General features: G+C 42.4%; 1 protein-coding gene across 4 annotated transcripts in view; it reads left to right on the top strand.

The window, feature by feature from the left end:
- The window catches only part of WASHC1 (WASH complex subunit 1), a gene marked incomplete at its 5' end in the record, with an annotated part of 47,571 nt that overhangs the window by 12,125 nt on the left and 16,781 nt on the right, over positions 1–18,665 (top strand). For 3 of the 4 annotated variants that reach the window (XM_080349219.1, XM_080349221.1, XM_080349220.1), the window contains one exon: positions 858–1,011. In XM_080349219.1, coding sequence (XP_080205345.1) covers positions 863–1,011 — 149 coding nt within the window. Of the gene's footprint in view, positions 1–832; positions 1,012–18,665 lie in introns of those variants that run through there. The other variant, XM_080349218.1, reaches the window with a different exon arrangement.

The raw sequence follows: 18,665 nt of genomic DNA on the forward strand, positions 1-18,665 counted from the left end.
TTATGAGTAAAAATGTTTTGGGAATTGCTGAGGGACAGGGTGAGGAAGGCTGTCAGGATGGAGCCATGGGTAATGCACAACCTTCTCCTGGCTGAGCTACAGAGCAGTGGTGTTGGCCCAGCTGCATCCAGGAGCAGGAGTACTGCTCTGGTGTATGTGTTGAACACAACTGAAAGACTTCAGTGACTGTTCTGGTTTTATATGTGAAAGGATCCTAAAATAAGGAGACTTCTTTCAAGATAGTTACTAAGGAAAAACCCAGTCGCCAGAAGCAACAAGCAGCTCTTGGGAGTCTCAGGATGGAAGAACTCTCATTAACAGACTGGGAGCAAGGGCGTGTGTGCACATGCATGCCTTGTAATTTCATAGCTGCTGTTCTTGGAAGGGAGGGTGGTTGTGTGTCTTGGAGCAGAAGTGTAAGATGAAATACTGCATTTTGCTAATAGGGTTGAATGACCTGAAATAGATCCATCTGGAATATGAGGATGAGAGGAGGGGACAGGGTGATTTCTGATTAGTCTTGTCGCCACCTTGAACCGACTTTGCTCCAAAGCGTGGTCTGTGTTTTCAGCCCAGTACTGAGCAGAGATTTGTCAGGTATCATGCTAAAAATAAAATTATGGTTCCCAAGAGCATCCAGATAAGCAAGAGACTCCCACCTCACTGTAGCTGCCTTGGATTTATTAAAAATCCAATATGTCAACCTTACTACTTGTGCCTTTCTCCTCAGCTCACTGATTTCTTTGCAAAAGCTTTCCTAAAATATTTAGGGGAGCAGAAACTGGAAGTTCTTGAATAAAGGCTGTGATAAAATGGAAGTGTGTTTACTGTAATGACTTATTTGCTCTTTCCTTTAGGCACAATGACTACTGTAGCCCAGAAGCATTTTTTGGAAGGTCAGACGTACTCAGTCCCCCTGATCCAACCGGACTTACGCAGGGAGGAGGCAGTTCAGCAGGTGGCAGATGCACTTCAGTATCTGCAAAAGGTGTCGGGCGATATCTTCAACAGGTACGGCGCTGTAACGTGGGGGCTGGAGACGCAGCATTCAGCAATAGGCAACGGAATGCTGTGATAAGGTTGCAGCAGTGAAAGGGCACAGTATGGGCAAGTAATGGAAGTTCACAGAAGAGATAAAGAAGGACCAGATGCACTTCAATAAAAGTTTATTGGATTCGGGTCTGTCAAAGTTAAGCATAATGAAATGGCTGCAGTTAGCCAGACGTTGTTATTAATTTTTTATTCAGTGGCAGACTCCCACAAATTGCATTACTGCTTCTACTGTAGTTATCCTTTATTCCTTCTTGCTTGTGTTCTAAATGGTAGACTTTCTTATTTAGAGTATGTTGATGATAGATCTGAGTTGTACGTGGAGCAGTGGAGTAGAAAATGTCTCTTTGTTCTGATCTCTGGGACTTACAGACTGTTCTCATTGGGCTTCTGGTGTTTTGCACTTCTCTTTTTGTATGTTGGGAAGGCTGAGCACACAAGACTGCATTCGCTACAGTCTCATAATCCATGTAAACTGTTCTCTTCAAGGATTTGGCCCAAACTTGCCATCTCTGCCATGGTCATCTTTAGGATTGAATCTTTAAGACTACCTATATGGCAGATCAGAGAGATTCTTGTGTTTGCCTGCAAATGATGACAGACTATGTGGTGCATTTTTTCATCCAGTCCCATATTTGATATCTCAGTGCTCTGAGATGGTGTATTCTATCATTGGTAACAACATAGATCAGCATTTGTATTCTCATAGCCTGATCAGCAAAAGCATTTGCTTTGGTTTTACTAGGGATCCTGACTACCTAGTTTGATTTATTATATTCTGAGCAGGAGCATGGCATTCTTTCAAGTATTTTTGGGAAGTTTTTTGATTCTTGATAGTGACACTTTGAAGCACAGCCTCTGGGGAAAGGATGGTCACTATGGCTGAACTGAGGTCATTGAGGGAAAAATGGGCTTTTCATTTGGGCAAGAACTCCTGGGAAAGGGCTGCGTATAGGCTGGATTAGGTTGACCACAAGGTCTCATTCTTGTGTGCACTTCTCAGTATGGGAACCCTTAATGGTGGAAGGCTGGGAGAAGCCTTTCCAGAGCTGCCAGAAACGTGTGGAAGACACCTTTCAAACTTGGGACTGGTTGGCAGTGCTGTCTATTTCTGTGGGGCAAATAAAGCTATTGATACAACAGGAGTAGTTCTTTCTGTCTCTTTTTTTTTTTTCCTTTTTTTTTTTCCCTCCTACTCACTGTTTTGTAATGCAGTACTCTGTAATTTCCCTGGGGAGACAAACCTGCTGTTTTGTATGCAAGTCATTCCTGAGTCCTGAACAGTGGCTGTGATGCTGTTCCCTCCCTCTTTGGTGCACTCATGACTTTTAATTACCAATTTTTTCCAACAACAGAGGAGGCTTCATTGGGTTCTTTGTTTGCTTTGCCTTTCCTCTGAGGTCTTGGCGCTCTGATATAATTAATAATGATTCAGTAATTATGCAGGCTTCTGATTAGAAGTTCCGTGACCTTGGTTATTCCATGCCAATCAAGGGCAAAGCTTTCAAGGTGAGAACTTTGCCACTTACTGAAGAGTGACCTTTTATCCTCCCTTTCCTGAGATAAAGCAGCTCTATCTTCCATTTCCAGGAAGGAGCTGCCTTATCTGGGGAAGCTGACTGTTCTGAACTGCAAAACAGCAGCTTGCAGTGTTGATGGAGAGGAAACTTGTTCAGTGTGGCAGACTCAGCTGAGTGTGTCAAACTCATTACTTCAGTACTACAAAGATGCAGATGTTCTGAGGTTGTGTTGTGGGAACAGTTGGATTGGTACGGTGCTTTCGAGAGTGGCAAGCCGATTTGTAATTTGTTGAAGGTGGAGTGAAAAAGTCTCTCTTACTCTCTATGGAAAGAGGAATCTTTCCGTAAACAAACTTTTTTTTTTCTATGTTAGCTGATCAAAACTTCTGCTCGGAGATGTTGCTGACGTGACAATTGAGTATAAATTCTTAAATGAACAGGTCCCTCCATTGTGAAAGGAAGGTGCAAGGAGCTTTTTCTCTCTTTATTTGGAAACTGGCAGAAGGCAACTGTGGTGCTGTTGTGGTTGAAGAAGAAATATTCCCTGGGCCAGTTAGTGGCTGTGCAGAAGCAGCCTTTGTGAAAAGTTCCTATGGATTCGGTCTTCTCAAGGGGATACAAGAAAGACACCTTTGCATGTGGAGAACTGGGAGAAAGAAGACAAGCAGCTTTCTTCCCTTTCTCCCTGTTTTGGGGATTCTGTGAAATAACCCCTGAGACAAGTCTCTGCCAAACTGTCTTCTTTCCAAATGCTCTCAAACCAGCTGACTTGCTGTGAGGTTTGACTGTGACAAGATACGTGGTGAATGAGGCACTTCACCAAGTTCATTAGTTTGTAGAGAATCAAGCTGCCCCCCTCAAAGAAAAAAAATCCCAAACAAACAAAAAACCACAGCAACAAAAAAACCCCAGTTAAACTGTGGCTGAATTTCAGAACAGACTCACTGGAAACAGCCTTGGAGAGCAGGTCTAGCAACCCCTAGCAGCTAAATCTGCTGTGTACCTTGCTAACAGTGCACTTGGACTGCAAGGTGGAATCAAAAAGAGAGAGCGGGGGTAGCTCAGCATCCCTCTCTGCCTTATTCCTCACCCCTGGGAGCAGGGACCCATTTGGCCTCTTCCACACGGAGAACAGCCAAGTGCCACATCCTGCAGAGGGAGAGCGCAGACCTGTGCAGTGCAGGTTGATGCCTGAGGTCAGTACAGTCAACAGTCCCATCCTCTTAGGAAGTCCTCGTAGTGCTGATATCAGTACTGTGAGAAGATCAAGAGGTTGCACATACTTTCCAGCGTTGTGTTTTGGCATAATGGAAGTTTTAACCTTGTGTGTGTTAACTGAATTCATGTAATTAATCTGCTGTGGAAGCTGCAGTAAAGATCAGATTCATCGCCTGTAGCTACTGAGATTTTAATACATATCATTACTGCTTAAAACATAAATATTCTAACATAGCCTAACTGACATAATATCTATATGAGTTTAACTCCTGGACTTTTAAAGAGGGCTTTTGATATAGGTCACAGGAGGCAGAATGACCAATTTAAACACTCAATTAACCATTAGTCTTTCATCTATTTGTTTTCATCATTACCAGCATTTTCTGTGTGACAGTTTATGTTGGAATCCTGTGCTGTGAATTTTTTTACAGAAATGTTGTTGTTCTAAGTACTTCAGGTAGGTGGTGGGTTTAGCTTTCCTGAGATGCCCCCCTGGTTAGCTAGGCTTGCTCTTTGTGATTTCTAAATTTCTGAGGACACTTTTCGTTGCCAGGAGATGTTAATAACCTCTAATATGTCACTTCATTATTCAGAGCGTACACTTCTGTATAACAGGTTTGTGGAAAATTGCCTATGCAAGTTATCTCATGGAGTGCTATAGCAGTAGAAAGAAAACAAGTACTTGGGATTGGAACTGTATTATCAAGGTCCCCGTCGTCTTTGTCTGTGATCCAACCACAAGTTGTCCAGTATACAAAAATTTCTCAACCTGGTGCTTTATTTTTTAGTTTAAGGAAGAATTTATGTGTTGATCTTTTTAAACATCCTTATTCAGTGTCTTTTGCCTGTCTGAAATAGTATTTTGCTAAACAGGCATATCCTTCCTGTTCTTTCCCAGTTGGTTTCAAATTCATTTCATATTAAATATTTGAAAAGTGGTTTAATATTAAACAAAGCTTTAACTGAGAGCCACACTTCTGAAAGCAGGAGTTGGAAAACAAAAGCACTGTGGAAATGCTGTAAGCATGTGATTAAGGAAGGTAAGGAGTGGCAGACTGGGCAGCAGAGCCTTAAGGGATGCTTGGGATGGGAGCAGGACTGAGATGCAAGTAGTCCTTAAATTGAAATTACAAAGAAAGCCTTAATCATGAGGTTCAGTTGGGTGTTCTCCCCTTGCTTTAAACTTATTGCTGTGATTAGTTGTGATGATCAATGATGGAAATTTGTGACTGAACATATGATAAGGATGTACATGATTTAGGAGGTCTGTGAAATGTATTGTTAAATGTTCATGAAAACTTGTGAAGAAGGATCCTGCTGCAAGCTGTACCGTGTTGCTTGTTGTGCACAGTGGCTCTGGGATGCAGCTTGGAGCTTTAACACTGCATTGCAGCTGTTCCTCTGCTGTTTGTAAGGGTTTGATCTTACTAGGAGAGCTGTCAAGAGAGCTCCATTGTGATGGGTCACCATTCAGGTGAGTTTACACCAGGAGGGTGGCTGTAGCATAGCCTCATGGTACTTTGAAGTTGTCCCAGGGGCCATCTGAGAGAGAATGCTAGGTCTAGTTTAGCATCAGATACCTCTCCTGAGAAGCTGTAGGAGCAGTCATTTGCTGCCAGGAAGATTAAGCAGAAACAGTGAGGTAAGGGAGTGAGTGGATGGTCCTGCAGACATGAGGACACAGCATGGGGAAGACGGGGAGGAATTTTGCTTGCGGGTATTGCTTATTCTTGTAGAGGCACGTCCAAGTAATGTGGATTTTTTTTTTCAAGAGTAGCACACACTTTGTAAGAAACTGCTCATTTGTTTAGCTCTCATGATTCTCTGGAAGCTAAATTTGAAAGCTTGTAAAGATGTAGTTTGAATGAGGTTCCCAAACTCTTGGAAAAACTTTAGGAGGTGACACATGTGGGTCAGATCAGCATGCGTGGAAGGTTGGTGGCAGCTGACAGTAACAAGCATACTGTGCCCTCAAAAAGAGGCAAAGGGACAGTGACTGTTCTGCAAGAGTCCAGATTACAACTCTTTCTAGGTGCTGCGAAATCCCTAAGCTTAAAATCTTGTGAGATCTGAGGCTCAGGCTCAATTCAGATGCCTTGACAGCCCATGCAGTGGGGCAGCAAGTGGGAAGGAGCACAAATAGAGCTATCACAGCTTGAAATGAAATGGGAATAGCAGGAAAGAGGAGACTAAATGGTGTTAAGTCATTAAAAGATTATTCCTTCAAAATGAAACAAACACAGAGAATTAGCAAGGCAGGATTTTTGCTCATCTCAGAAAGTGCTGAAGAAATCTGTGTTTTTTGGACTTGCAGATATTAAATGTGTCTTTTGAAGGAGAGGAACAGAATGCTAAATTTGATTCTGCAAGCAAAATGCTTTTTATGGCATTGGCATTGTAATGTTTTGATGGTTACTTAAGCCCTTGCTCTAAGTCTACTAACAACAGCTCTTCCACATCAGTTTATTTCACTAGCAGTCTGTTTATCTTTGAATCCCATTCCCTCAAAAGGAGAGTGATCAATCTGTTCTGCCTTAAGTGATTGAAAGGCAGCCTTGAACTTGATAAGAGAGCTGTAGCCTTCTGTACACTAACAAGGCCTTCAGCATAATTTAAAACAAGCAATTTAAAGAAATGACTGAAGTGCTTCACGTTCAATATCCTTCTCCAAGCAGACTTAAACTTTTTGCGCCTAATAGCACGTCTGCAAATAGTGGTGCATTTTAATGAATCACTAAAAGGCTCAGTGCTGGCATTAATGCAAAATATTCTCAAAGCATGAGATGAGTTTGTGTTAACTACAGAAAACATCCTCTGAGGAGGAAGGGCTCTTAATGCTTGAGTCTAATTCTGAAAAGAAAATGATGGAATATTGTGTCCAGGGTGCTGAAATGGCCATCCAGGAGCACAAAGGAAATACAAGCCGTACCCATATCCTCAGTTACTAAAAATAAAATGAGTGGTTTAGGTGCAATCATGCTAAACTGCTGATGTAGCAATTTGCTGTTAAGTAGTAAAAAACTGAAGCAAAATGCAAAAGTTGCAGGAGAGTTGTTGTCCCACTTCTGACATTGGTCTCAAAGCTGCTTAGCAAAAGGAGGCAGGCAACAATTTCAGCCTTAATAGAGTTCTTGAAAGGATTCTCTGTACTTTCACAGGGCCTTTCAGGGTAGTGGAATATCTAGTGGAGATGTGAGACAGTTTGATCAAAACAGATGGCATGTGCAGCAGGAAAGGGAAACAGTAGGGAGAAACTTTGCTACCTGTACCAAAGTTACCTGTTTTAGTTTAGTTTAGTTTAGTGTAGTTTGTGGGTTTTTTGACCCTGACAGGGTAGTATCTTGTTTGTACAGTGTGCCTTGTTAGAGAAAACTCAGTATTGAGCAACAGTTTTCAAATTCTTGTGAGCTAATTCTTTCCCTGGTCCTTAAAAACAGGACAAGACAGACTCCCTGAGAAGACGTGTAAGAAATGCAAGAGTAGGAAGAAGTGTAAGATGAAGATAAGTGCAACTTGGTAGCTGGAAGAATACCCAGTAGACTATGTATTGTGGCTTGAGCATCCTGGAGCCTCAATCTCTTCCTTCCTCTCTGGACAACTTTAATTCTCCTTTTGCAACTCTGGAGAGACCAGGTTGATTCTCAGAAGGAGGATTTGTTGTTCCTCAGAGGGTGGAGTGATAACTGAAGGAGAACAGATGGAGACAAGGTCACTGTTTCAGTAAAGGAGTGCTTTGCTTTGAAGGTGTTTGGTTTATTTTCTTTGGTCATGAGCAAGGGAAATCCCACCTTCACTTCTAGAGAATTGATTATGGCAATTCAAATTATCATTTGTAAGAAGGGATGTTTCTGTCTACAGCTGCATGGGTTGGATTTCCTGAAGAGAGGTGGCCTAGAAGAGTCTCTGATAAATCTTAGCACGCTTTATAAAAATAAGTTCTTGATAGCTTAGGAACTTCTTGCCGTGCAGACTCTATTCATCCAGTAATCTTTGCATCTTGAAGTCATTAATAAAAAAACCCCATATTTTGTCCAATCATATGCAGTTCATGGTGGCTTTCTGACTTAATTTTCTTTGCTTTTTGTTCATATTTTTATGGTTCTGTAGACTGAAATCAATTTACTACCATCTCTAGACTGCCTATAGCTCAGCAAAAGTTTTCTAAAGTGTTTAAAGAGCTATGATTTTAACACAAGAGTTGCCATCTGTAGTAGCTATAATGGTTCATTATTCAAAGGCCATGTTCCAAAGCAGATAAAGCCAGTTTCAAAGCTATCTATAGAAATAAACCCTGTAGCAGCAAGAGGCAAAAGAAACAAATGTTAGACCCACTTGTGGAGGTGAGAAGTAATTATCTTGATAAACAGTGCCTTCTCTCACCAATGATTATTTTAAAACACAGTCGATTTGAAGACAGAGCTGTGAATAAGCTGAAGGATGGATCGCTTTGTATACTCCCAACTGCTATAAATTGGTTGCAACTTTTATGAACTATATCTTGTAACAAAAAGTACAGAGGTGTAATTACCCTTGTTTCTTCTGCTTTAAGAAGTGGAAGCGCAAGAGGACCTCTCTGCTATTGACAAGAAGTAACTTTTTGCTTACTGAACTGTTTCTGCATTGAAAAGGTGGTGTGTGAATAGCCTGTAGCCCAAGCACTGTGTAGTTTCAGTGAAATAACCTTCTTCGAAGCTGAGTGCATCAGTGTCTGAACCAGCTGATGCTTGTGGAGGTTTATGGACTTCAGGAGTACTGTCTGACGCCTTAGTGCAGAGAGGTCTTAAATGGCTGAAAGTTGTAATATTCTAGAGCATGGGAGTAACATATCCAGAAATAATAACAGTGATGTTGTATCCATAATGGTCTAAAGATAGGTGAGAAGAGAATCGCAGAATCATAGAATGGTTGGGGTTGGAAGGGACCTCTGGAGATCATCTAGTCCAACCCACCCACTAAAGGAGGTTCACCCAGAGCAGACCACACAGGAATGTGTTCACAGGGGTCTTGAATGTCTCCAGAGAAGGAGACTCCACAACCTCTCTGGGCAGCCTGTCCCAGTGCTCTGGTACCCTCAAAGTAAACAAGTTTCTCCTCATATTCAGATGGAACCTCCTATGCTTCAGTCTGTGCCCGTTACCCCTCATCCTATCGTTGGGCATCACTGAAAGGAGTCTAGTCCCATCCTCTTGACATCCACACTGAACCCTAAAGTATGCTTTTCTGCGTAGCAAGACCACTGAGAGCCCTTTGAGAAAGAAGTAAAAAAATTTGGCAGGGGATGGAAGTGGTGGTGATCTGTCTTCCTTACTACATGCCAAAAAGACTTGTTCCAGTGAGCAATGCAGGTCTTTACAATGGCACCAAGGGTCTACCTTTGCATACTTATTTTCAGTTAATTCTGAAGCCAGAGCTGCATGGGCATGTTGACACCTTTTCTAGTCTCATCTCTTGAGTGTTGTGTCAGAGTTTCTACCTGATTCAGACAGATGCTGACATGTGAATCACTTGTGTGCAGTGCTTGTATGTGTTTGGGGATGCCTTAAAGGCAGCATTGGGTTGGAGCATGGTGGGAAGGTGTGACAGGGAAAGGACTTTCAGAGGGTAAAGAGTGGGCGAGTTGGGCTACAGTGCTTCTTTAGCTGTGTGTTGACAGCCATGGTGCCAATCCCTCAGTCGGTTAGTGGGATGTCAGTGTCAGTCCAGGGTCCAGGCAGTGACCTGGGCCTTGAGGGCTGCCCAGAGAGCAGGGATGGGACTGGCTAATCTGAAGAAGTTTCATGGCTGCAGTCCTTTAACATGGGAACGTTAAGTGTGCATCCCTAATGTCTTCCCACAGGTGTGGTGCCGGGAGAAAGCTCTCCAGGAGAACTCTGAAACTCTGCTCATTTTGCAGCTGAGTAAGCTTCTTTTCCATGAAGTACTCCAGATGGCTGTGGTTTGGAAGGATCCCGATCCACTTGATGGGAGATGCAGTGGCTGAGATTTTGTCCAGCAATAGGTCCTGTCTATAAACTACAAGGACAAGAGGTGGCTGTTAAGTAAAGGAGATCTGGAAAAGTTATTATGAACTTCCCTATCCAGAGAGGCATTCCTTTCCCTCCAGCCACTTACCCCAAATGGCTGTAGCTGTTATTCTCAGGAAATATCTAAGAAGCAGCAGATCATAACAAGTAGTCAGTGTGTGCCTCACAACAAAAGAAAGGTTCCCTTTTTTCTCGTTTCTTAGCCCACGAATTTACCAGTATTTTCAGATATTCCCACTCTTCTTTGATGTTCTTAGGGATGTGGTTTAGTGCCAGAGTTAGGTTATGGTTGAACTCAATGATATTAAGGTTATCTTCCAACCAATATGATTCTATGAGTCTTGAAGCAATTGCCTTGTTGTTCTTGTCTTATACAAAGTGATAGCTTTACCTGCTCAACCAGCTTCAGATGCTGGACTCTAACATGTGTTAGAGTAATTTTTCTCTTCCTATGAGTGAGTTTTGTCTACTCGGTCAGCCCTAGAGGAAGAAATTCAAGTAAGTCACTTTGTTTTATAGGCGTGACTTCTATCAGGGATCTAGTGTGGAGAAAACTGTCTGGAAAATAACATTGAGTGGCTTGAAATGTGTATTACAGGCTCTCTCCTATGTAAGCGGGAGTGTGCATGCTGGGGGGAGAGTTGCAGGAGAAAACACGAGTGCCAAAGGTCTGTTCTTCACACTTGACTGGTGGATTAAATTCTCTTTCCCTGGTCCTTTTTTCTGACTAGCTGTGGTGCAGTCACTGGGCCTTTCCAAATGGGGTAGGTTAGAGTTTGGATGTAAATGCAACTGACAGTTAAAACAGAGCATCACTTTTGGAGACATCAGATCCGTTTGCAGATGCTAATGAAGGAATTCTTGTTTTTCTCCCATCTACATCCTTCAGACACCATGCTATGCCATTAGGGAGAGGGGGCTATAAAAATTATTTTTGTAATGTGGGATGAAGGATTTGGATGGTAAAGTATGTTAAAGAGAAACCCCAGGTGGGTAGTTTAGTATCTTCTGAGTTGGATTCCATTGTTAATTAATCCAACAATGTGATCCTTATTCTGGTTTAATATACACTTTAAAATGCAAATATCTAGTTTTACTTTACTTCCAGGACTTTCATTTTAGATCTAGTATGAAAGCCAAACAAGAAGACATGCTTGATGAGCTCAAGCAGCATAACAGGACATTCCTTTTAGAAGAGAAGGTAAAGCTGTTGCACTTCTGCTCTGTGGTAGGGCAGCAGGAATAGCCTTTCTGATTATGTCTGAAATAACACACCAGTCATTCCAGTAGCTTAACACCAAGAAACTACAAAGTTCATGATCTCTACAGTTCAGTTCTCTCTGTAACTTTGGCCCAATGCATGGGTCTATTTGTTTTTGCTTCAACAACAATACTTTTGACAGTGGCATCTTGGATTTTGTTGATTCCAGAACAAATTCATACTTTGTGTGACTATTTTAAGGAAAGGAAGGTGAAAAGCTCCCAACTGCTATTGAGTTACTGAGCACTGGCCAACATTTTCTTTGTTCTTTCTAGCACATGAGTGATTTTGGAGGGAAAAAAACAAACAAACAAACAATGTCACAGACAAATCTGTGCCCTTCATTATGCTTTGTGCTTACTTTTAGCTGGCATGAGGGGATTAGCTGCCACTAAAGGCATTGGTCCATGAGAACATTTATTGTGTATGTCACAGAGTGAGCGGTTAGGCTATTAAAATTTATGAATTTACGGTCCTGGCAGTTTTGGGGTGGGGAGGGAGGTTTGAAAAATATACTGGACAAATTTGTTTTGGTATTATTCTGAAGGGAGTGTTTCCATTCTTAATGACTATTTGAGTTGGTATGTGCGTAAGATGAGTTTTAAAAGGATAGTGAGGAAAATGAAAACGTGTGTCTAGAACTGCTTTAAAGGTGATGTCTGATCACTGATGCACCACGGACTGTTTCATTGAAATGACAGAGCAGCTGTCAGTCCAAGCAGAGAGACATCTGCTCTTCGATGCTGTGGAAAAAATCTCTGCCTGGGCCCCAAAGTTCTTTGGCGAAAAGTAACTAGAAATACATCAAGAAAGCAAGAAAGCGCTGTAATGACTCAAGAAAGGTGTTAGATGGATAACATGTCATAAAGATTATTTTCATTTGTTGAAGAAGCACTTATGCTCAAATTAGCTTGTTGATGGGCGTATCATAGAAGGTGCCTTCTGAGATTTGAGTGTGACTGCAATTGATTGTAGGAAAATGAAGAAGTAACACTAAATAACCTCTGTTTCTGAAGAGCAAATATTTTGAAATAAAAAGCTTAATTTACAAAAAATATGGAAAGAATTTTTTCCTTTAAAAGAAGGAGAACAATTGTGAAAGAAAAGGATCTGTTATTAGAAGTTCAAATTGGAACCATAAGTGAGCAAAGGAGAAAGTGGAGTTAATGATGAGGTTTCTTAACTAGCAAAGGGCTGATACACTTTCTCAGAAATAGTTCTCTTATGTGGTGGGGCTTGTTTTCATTGTAGCAACATTTTGGGGGAATCTTAGGCATTGGCACTGGTCCTCACAAGCTGCTGAGGAGGCTCATGGACTGCTGAACGGAGGCAGCAGTTGGCAATGCTTGCATGGGCAGAAGTATCTAATTGAAGGAAGCGTGGAAGGGAATAGAAGAAATTTGATTGAGTTGTAAGCTGTGGAAAATACAGTGATGGCTGCAGTAAATATGATGAGCAGCAACAGAGTATTGAGAACAAAATAAAATGACCTGGATACTCCAACTCATCCTTCAAAAGCTAGTTACGTCATTTACCTAGTATCTGATGACAACCTCAATAGATCAGGACAAAGTGAAGAAGTATCACAGAGACAGATCCTTATTACATGGTGGAAGTCAGAAAGGAACTGAGAGTTACAGGAAGAAAAGGTGAAGTACAGATGCCTTTCAGGGCTTCACAGCTGATGAAACACACTGCTTTATGGTAGCAAGTCCTTTTTCTTGGGTAGGCTTTCATTCTTATGTGTGCAGGACAGTGATTTTTATAGCAACAGATTTTAGTTGGTGACCATTGTGTGGTTACTAGCTTGTAAATACGGCTCTTAAGTATCTGTTATTGAAAAGGGGACCAAAGGGTTCAACTTGTGACATGCAAGTCAAATTCCATGTGCTTGCCATCAGCTGCTGGGAAGTGGGGAAAAGCCAATACAAAAACCTTTACCTTCAAACTTGTGTCTTAAATGTGGGGAAAGTGTATATTTTGGATCCAGAGTAAGAAGTGGTGATGGAGAGAATGGTCAGTGTTTTGTATCAGTGCTTGGTGGCTGTAGTTTATTCTAGAGAGCAGCAGTGTTACTGACTTGGCAATGGGGAGGCACTGAAGAGGGTAGAAGTATTTGCACAGGTGGTCTTAAACTCAGTAAACCTGAAAATTATACAACTGTGGAAATGTATATGTCAGCTCCTGTGAATTAAAGCAAAAATTGTTCAAATTAGTAAATGACGAACTGAAAATCTGGTCTGCTGGGACTGCACTATGAATTTCCCCAGATTTCCTTTGTCACAGGGGACAAACAATTCCATTCTTGGTGTCACAAGCAGCTGAGACTTAATTAACGCTCGGAAATTACTTGGAGATCTTTGGGTGAAAAACTATGAAGTTCTAATGATACTAGATTAAATACAAAGGAAAGCAATGCTTTTCTCAGAGATTGATTAGATTTGAACGTGTATCACAAGGAATAATTTTCCGCTCTGGAGGCATGTTTTGATCAGCATTCTTATTCTTAGTGACAATGACTGTTTTGGCAGTGGAGATAAACAGACTAGGAGCAGCATTTGTGCTATGTGCCATATTGATATAAAAAGCCTCCATCCCAATGATTGAGTGGGAGCTTAGCTTATGCCGTACGTTCAGGATTACATTAGGGCAAGCCCTGTAGTAGAACCTTTAGAGATGTTCACTAAATCAGTTCTCGTCACACAAACACAATGGGGTGCTACTTACCTTGGTCAAGAAAACTGCTTTAAAACCACTTGGAAGGTAAGGGAGAAAGCTGGGAATAAAGAGGAGCTTCCTGATCTTCTCATATAAACCAGGCTGTCCTCTTGTTCTTCAGCATGGACATGAGCTGGCGATGTGCGCTTGCAGCCCAGAAGGCCCATCATATCTTGGGCTGCAACACAAGCAGCGTGGCCAGCAGGAGGTGATTCCACCCCTTTGCTTCACTCTGGTGAGACCCCCTGTGGAGTCCTGCATCCAGATCCGGAGCCCTCAGCACAAGAAAGGCATGGACCTCCAGACGAGGCCACAAAAATGATCAGAGGGATGGAACAGCTCTCCTGTGAGAGCAGACTGAGGGAGTTGGGGTTGTTCGGTCTGGAGAAGAAAAGGCTCCAGGGAGACCTTATTGCGGCCTATCAGTACTTGAAAAGGGCCTGTAAGAAAGATGGGGACAGACTTTTTAGCAGGGCCTGTTGTGACAGGACAAGGGGTGATGGTTTTAAACTAAAGGAGGGGAGATTCAGGATAGACTTGAGGAAGAAATTCTTTACATTGAGTGGTGAAACCCTGGCCCAGGTTGCCCAGAGAGGTGGTAGATGCCCCATCCCTGGAGACATTCAAGACCAGGCTGGATGGGGCTCTGAGCAACCTGATCTAGTTGAAGATGTCCCTGCCCATGGCAGGGGGTTGGACTGGGTGAGCTTTGAAGGTCCCTTCCAACCCAAACTATTCTACAATGCTATGATTCTATGATGTGGACTGCCTTACCAGTGGGGAGGAAGGCTCTGCAAATGTCACTCTTCCTTCCTGTATTATCAAGGCATCTTTGTCTCAAGTGAGCCAAAGGCTGAAAGGGCTGGGGAGGCTGCTGTGGACTTGTCGGTGTTGGTCTCCTGCTGTTCCTACCTTCAGGTGAAGCTAAGCAGAAGTGTTCGTTTTGGCTGGTGCCTCATGCTCTTTTCTCTTGCAACCCCACCTGGGAGACCTTTAAATCCAGGCTGATCTGTCTCCTGTGACTCCTGCTGACAGGAAATGTGAAGCGTGATGTTGGTTAAGAGTAAATTGCATAACAGTTTGTTTTTTTTTTTTTAGAATCAGACATAGTGCCTAAATGAGAAGGAGTTTCTTCTACACTCAGGGATCCAGAGGAATCTGAGACCTTTTAAAGATTTTAGTTGTCCCTATCCCCAGATATCATTCACTGCAGGGTCACCTGGGCATTTCTCCATTACTTAGGTTTCCTGTGACTCTGTGTGGTGATATACATTTTCCCTTCTATGGGGACAGGGAGGAATATCTTTGGCTATTCTAAGAAACGGGCTTTGGATGAGAGAAAGAGAAACTTAATGTTTGTGTGTACACAGTTGATTAATTTGATGTTACAAGGTGCCAAAACACCTTCTGAGGCTATCTGCCAGATATGATCCACAACTTCAAGCAACATGGAAACAAATTTTACTTCTGACAGCCTCATAAAATTCTGCCCAAACAGGATTAGCCTTCCTTTCAATAGTGACTAAAAAAAAAAGGGGCAGGGGGGTGGAACACTTAAAGCTCCTACTAGAATATTGCACTTCAGTGAGTAATATTTGCCAAAATTTTACAAGGATGACTGAAAACTATATAGATAACAAACCAGCTACTAGTACTTACAGCATCTGCTGCCTAATATCTCAAGACTATTCCTGTGACCGCTGCTCTGGGAAGCAGCTCCTTAGTTTTCTTCAGTATCTGCCCCTACACTGCCAGGGGAGGAACTCAAAAGGCCACCTCTGAAACTCCCACAGTACTGGTAGAAGAACCACTTTTTTCCCATTACTTCTTTCAGGGATCCTTCCCAAAAGTTACTGTGATGGTAGAACCTGTTGTGTTTATATATCTTAACACTATTAATGGAGAAGTAGTTTGACCAAAAGTAACCTGTATAGATTAAATAGAATATCTCTTTGTGTAATTTATTTGCAAACACAGACTTTCTACTTAGTATATATTTCTTCTAAAAAAATGAAAGCCTGGCCCCTTTCAGATCAGTCAGTGGTGGAAGGCAAGTAAAAAGGCTGGAAGGTTAAAGAACTTGTTTGTGACTTCAGGAAAAAAAAAAGGGAGCAAAGAAAAATAAGTTGCTTTTCTGGGGAGAAAAGGCTTCAGGGAAAGGAGGAGGAGGGTGCCGTGTCGATAGGTCAAAATTCTAAGTTTCCAGTTTTACATAAACTTAATTCACAGTAGCAGGAGCACCTTGTGAAATGAGAGATTAAAAATCAAAATGAAATTATTTGTGTGGGAGAACATGACCTGTGGAGATTGATGTATGCCAGATCCTGCTGAGGATAACCTGGCAACCTTGATCACCCTCCAATCTGAAAAGCCGTTTGGCATCACAGGAGCAAGGCAATATGCGAATGCTGAAACATCTGCAAATCAGGCTCAAGGAGCAATCAAAGTGCGATAAACATTAATTAGTATAATACCCAAACCCTTAATGGAGGAAGGAACGTTGATTACACCGCCTCACTTGGGATTTCTTTCTGTCAGAGATGGTGTGTGATGACAGTTTCTGATTACACTTACTCAGACATGAAGGAAGACTTTAAAAACTGCTTAAATATGAAGGAGAGAGAAGAGCAGAAAGCAAACAAGTTGATCTTTATTTGAGTGGCTGAGTGTATTTGGCTTTTCATAAAAGCATGTGTTTTGGCATTTTGCCTTTCAAACTTTTGAGGGGATTTGGCATCGTGAACTGGCTTTTAATGCTTCCCTGGGTCGCAGTAAACCATAAATGTCTCAGCAGCCTTTCCTCCATCTCGGTCCTGTGGTGTTGCTGGGGCAGAGGTGCTGTGTGGGAGTGGGGAGGGTAGGGCTCAGGTTTCTCACAGTCCATTTCTGACTGTTGCTGGTCATGTCATTGCTGCTGAACTCCGAGCTGGCCCACCACAGTGTGCAGGAACATCCATGTGCTGTGGGGCTGTTGTAAAGCATGCTCTGGTGCCTCATAACACACTATCCTTTGTTAGCCAGCCAGAACACGCTCAGAAATTTGAGCCTGGCTTTCTAGCCATGCTTCAGTCTAGTGGATTGTGCATCAAAGCCCTGAATTATGGGTTAGCATCGATGTTTCCCCATCACTTCAGCAGCCTGAGGAGCCATAAAAGCCCATGGCCTTTTTTTCAAGAAGATTCTTAGGCAAATTAAAACTTTTTCAAGTTTGAGATTTTCTTATTCTCTGCAGCATACTAGTAAGAAGAGAGCATGTGCCTGTAGCGCTCATGAAAGAAGTAGGTGAGGAAGGAGTTCAGTAGCCTGAGAAAAAAGGTGGACATTTCATTCCCTCAGCACCACCTTCTTCTGCCTTCATCATAGGATGATGTCTCCCCTGGGAAGTAGTCTGTCCTCACCTCACCAGTGGTTCCCTCACTTCTAGAAACCTACTGAAACTTGTCCTAGAGGTCTAGTGGTATGTCATTCATCAGTAGTGGTATCTCGCCAGTTTTGGCACTGGTGCTGTGGAAGGATGAATGGCAGCCAGCACTGTTATCTTTCCTTGCTACCCTGCGTCAGCATCAGCCACTTGGAGAGTCCAGGGATGTAATAAAATACAAGAACCATAAACTACATCCCTTCTAATTCATTCCTCCTGCAGTAAGGGAGAAATTTAATAAAAGCATGCATTGTCAGGAAAAAAAAAAAAATGGGCAGCTTGACTTTTAGGCAAAAAGCCCAGGTTTTATAGAAAAACTTTATGATGTGTACACTGAATTTTAGAACAGCAATGTCAAGCATCCCTGTGCTATCTCTCAGGGCTGGAGCCTGGGCTGGGAGGAGACAAGAAGCCTGTCTTGCTGTGATGTGTGCAGTCCTCATTTAAGGAAAAAAATCATTTAATACTTTGTCTGCCTTATCCTCCTGTGCAACTTCATTTCTCATTCTGCTCCGTAATGTTCTTTCTCCTTGGTTGATCGCTTAACTTTTGTACTTCAGATATGAAATTGAAGTTCTTTGGTATTCTGGAGAGGTTTGTTCCCAGCCTCTGCTGCCTCGCTTTTCTCATTCACCTTGGTGTGGAGCTCGCCTCTTCTCTCTCCCACTTCCCCAGTTTTGTCATCTCTGTCACTTTTTGGGTGATGTGTACATGGACAGCAAAGGGTCTCCTGCTTCTGCGATGCTTCCTTCCAGCTGAATTCTGTCTTGCTCAACTGCCTTTTTGCGAATCTGCCAGCCTGTCTTTAAGTCTGCTCCGATTTTAAACTTTTTTTCTGATGCTATCTGATCCCTAGCAAATATAGATGATAAAAATCACAGTTCTTTTCTGGCATTGTGGTGTGCTTGGAGACCCTCATAGAAATTTAGTATTATTGCCAGTGCTGACAACTGACAGGCATCATCCAATGTCCTGCATGCTAGATTCCAAATGCCTCAAATCCTTTTCCTGTGGGAGTAAGAGAACAGTAATTTTTCCCCCATGAGCAGACACAGATGCAGCAGAGGAGATCTTTGAGTAGCCGCCCGAATGTGAGATTTATCAAAGGAGTTATAAGGAAATAATGGGAAGTGATGCCTCCATGGCTGCAGATGGGACAGAGGATATGGGGCCAGTGAGGCTGGTGGTGAGGTGGAAGGCAGTATTCCTGGGACCTGCGGTGGGTATTGGGGAGAAATGCCTGTAAATTGGAGAGGAGCTCAAGGCAGCAGGATGAGGGCTTTAGGAGAAAGGAGATCTAAGCTGGGAGTGAGGTGCAGAGGGCTTGACTGCAAAAAGATTTCAGAGGGACCAGAGAATGTGAAAGCTTGAATCAAAGCAGCTGAAAGATTGGCTTTAATATCTGCTTAGATCAAAAATAAAAGCCTGTATGGATTAAGAGATAATCCACTAGA

The sequence above is a fragment of the Nesoenas mayeri genome (assembly GCF_963082525.1).
Source record: "Nesoenas mayeri genome assembly, chromosome: 1".
NCBI classification, from domain to species: Eukaryota; Metazoa; Chordata; class Aves; order Columbiformes; family Columbidae; genus Nesoenas; species Nesoenas mayeri.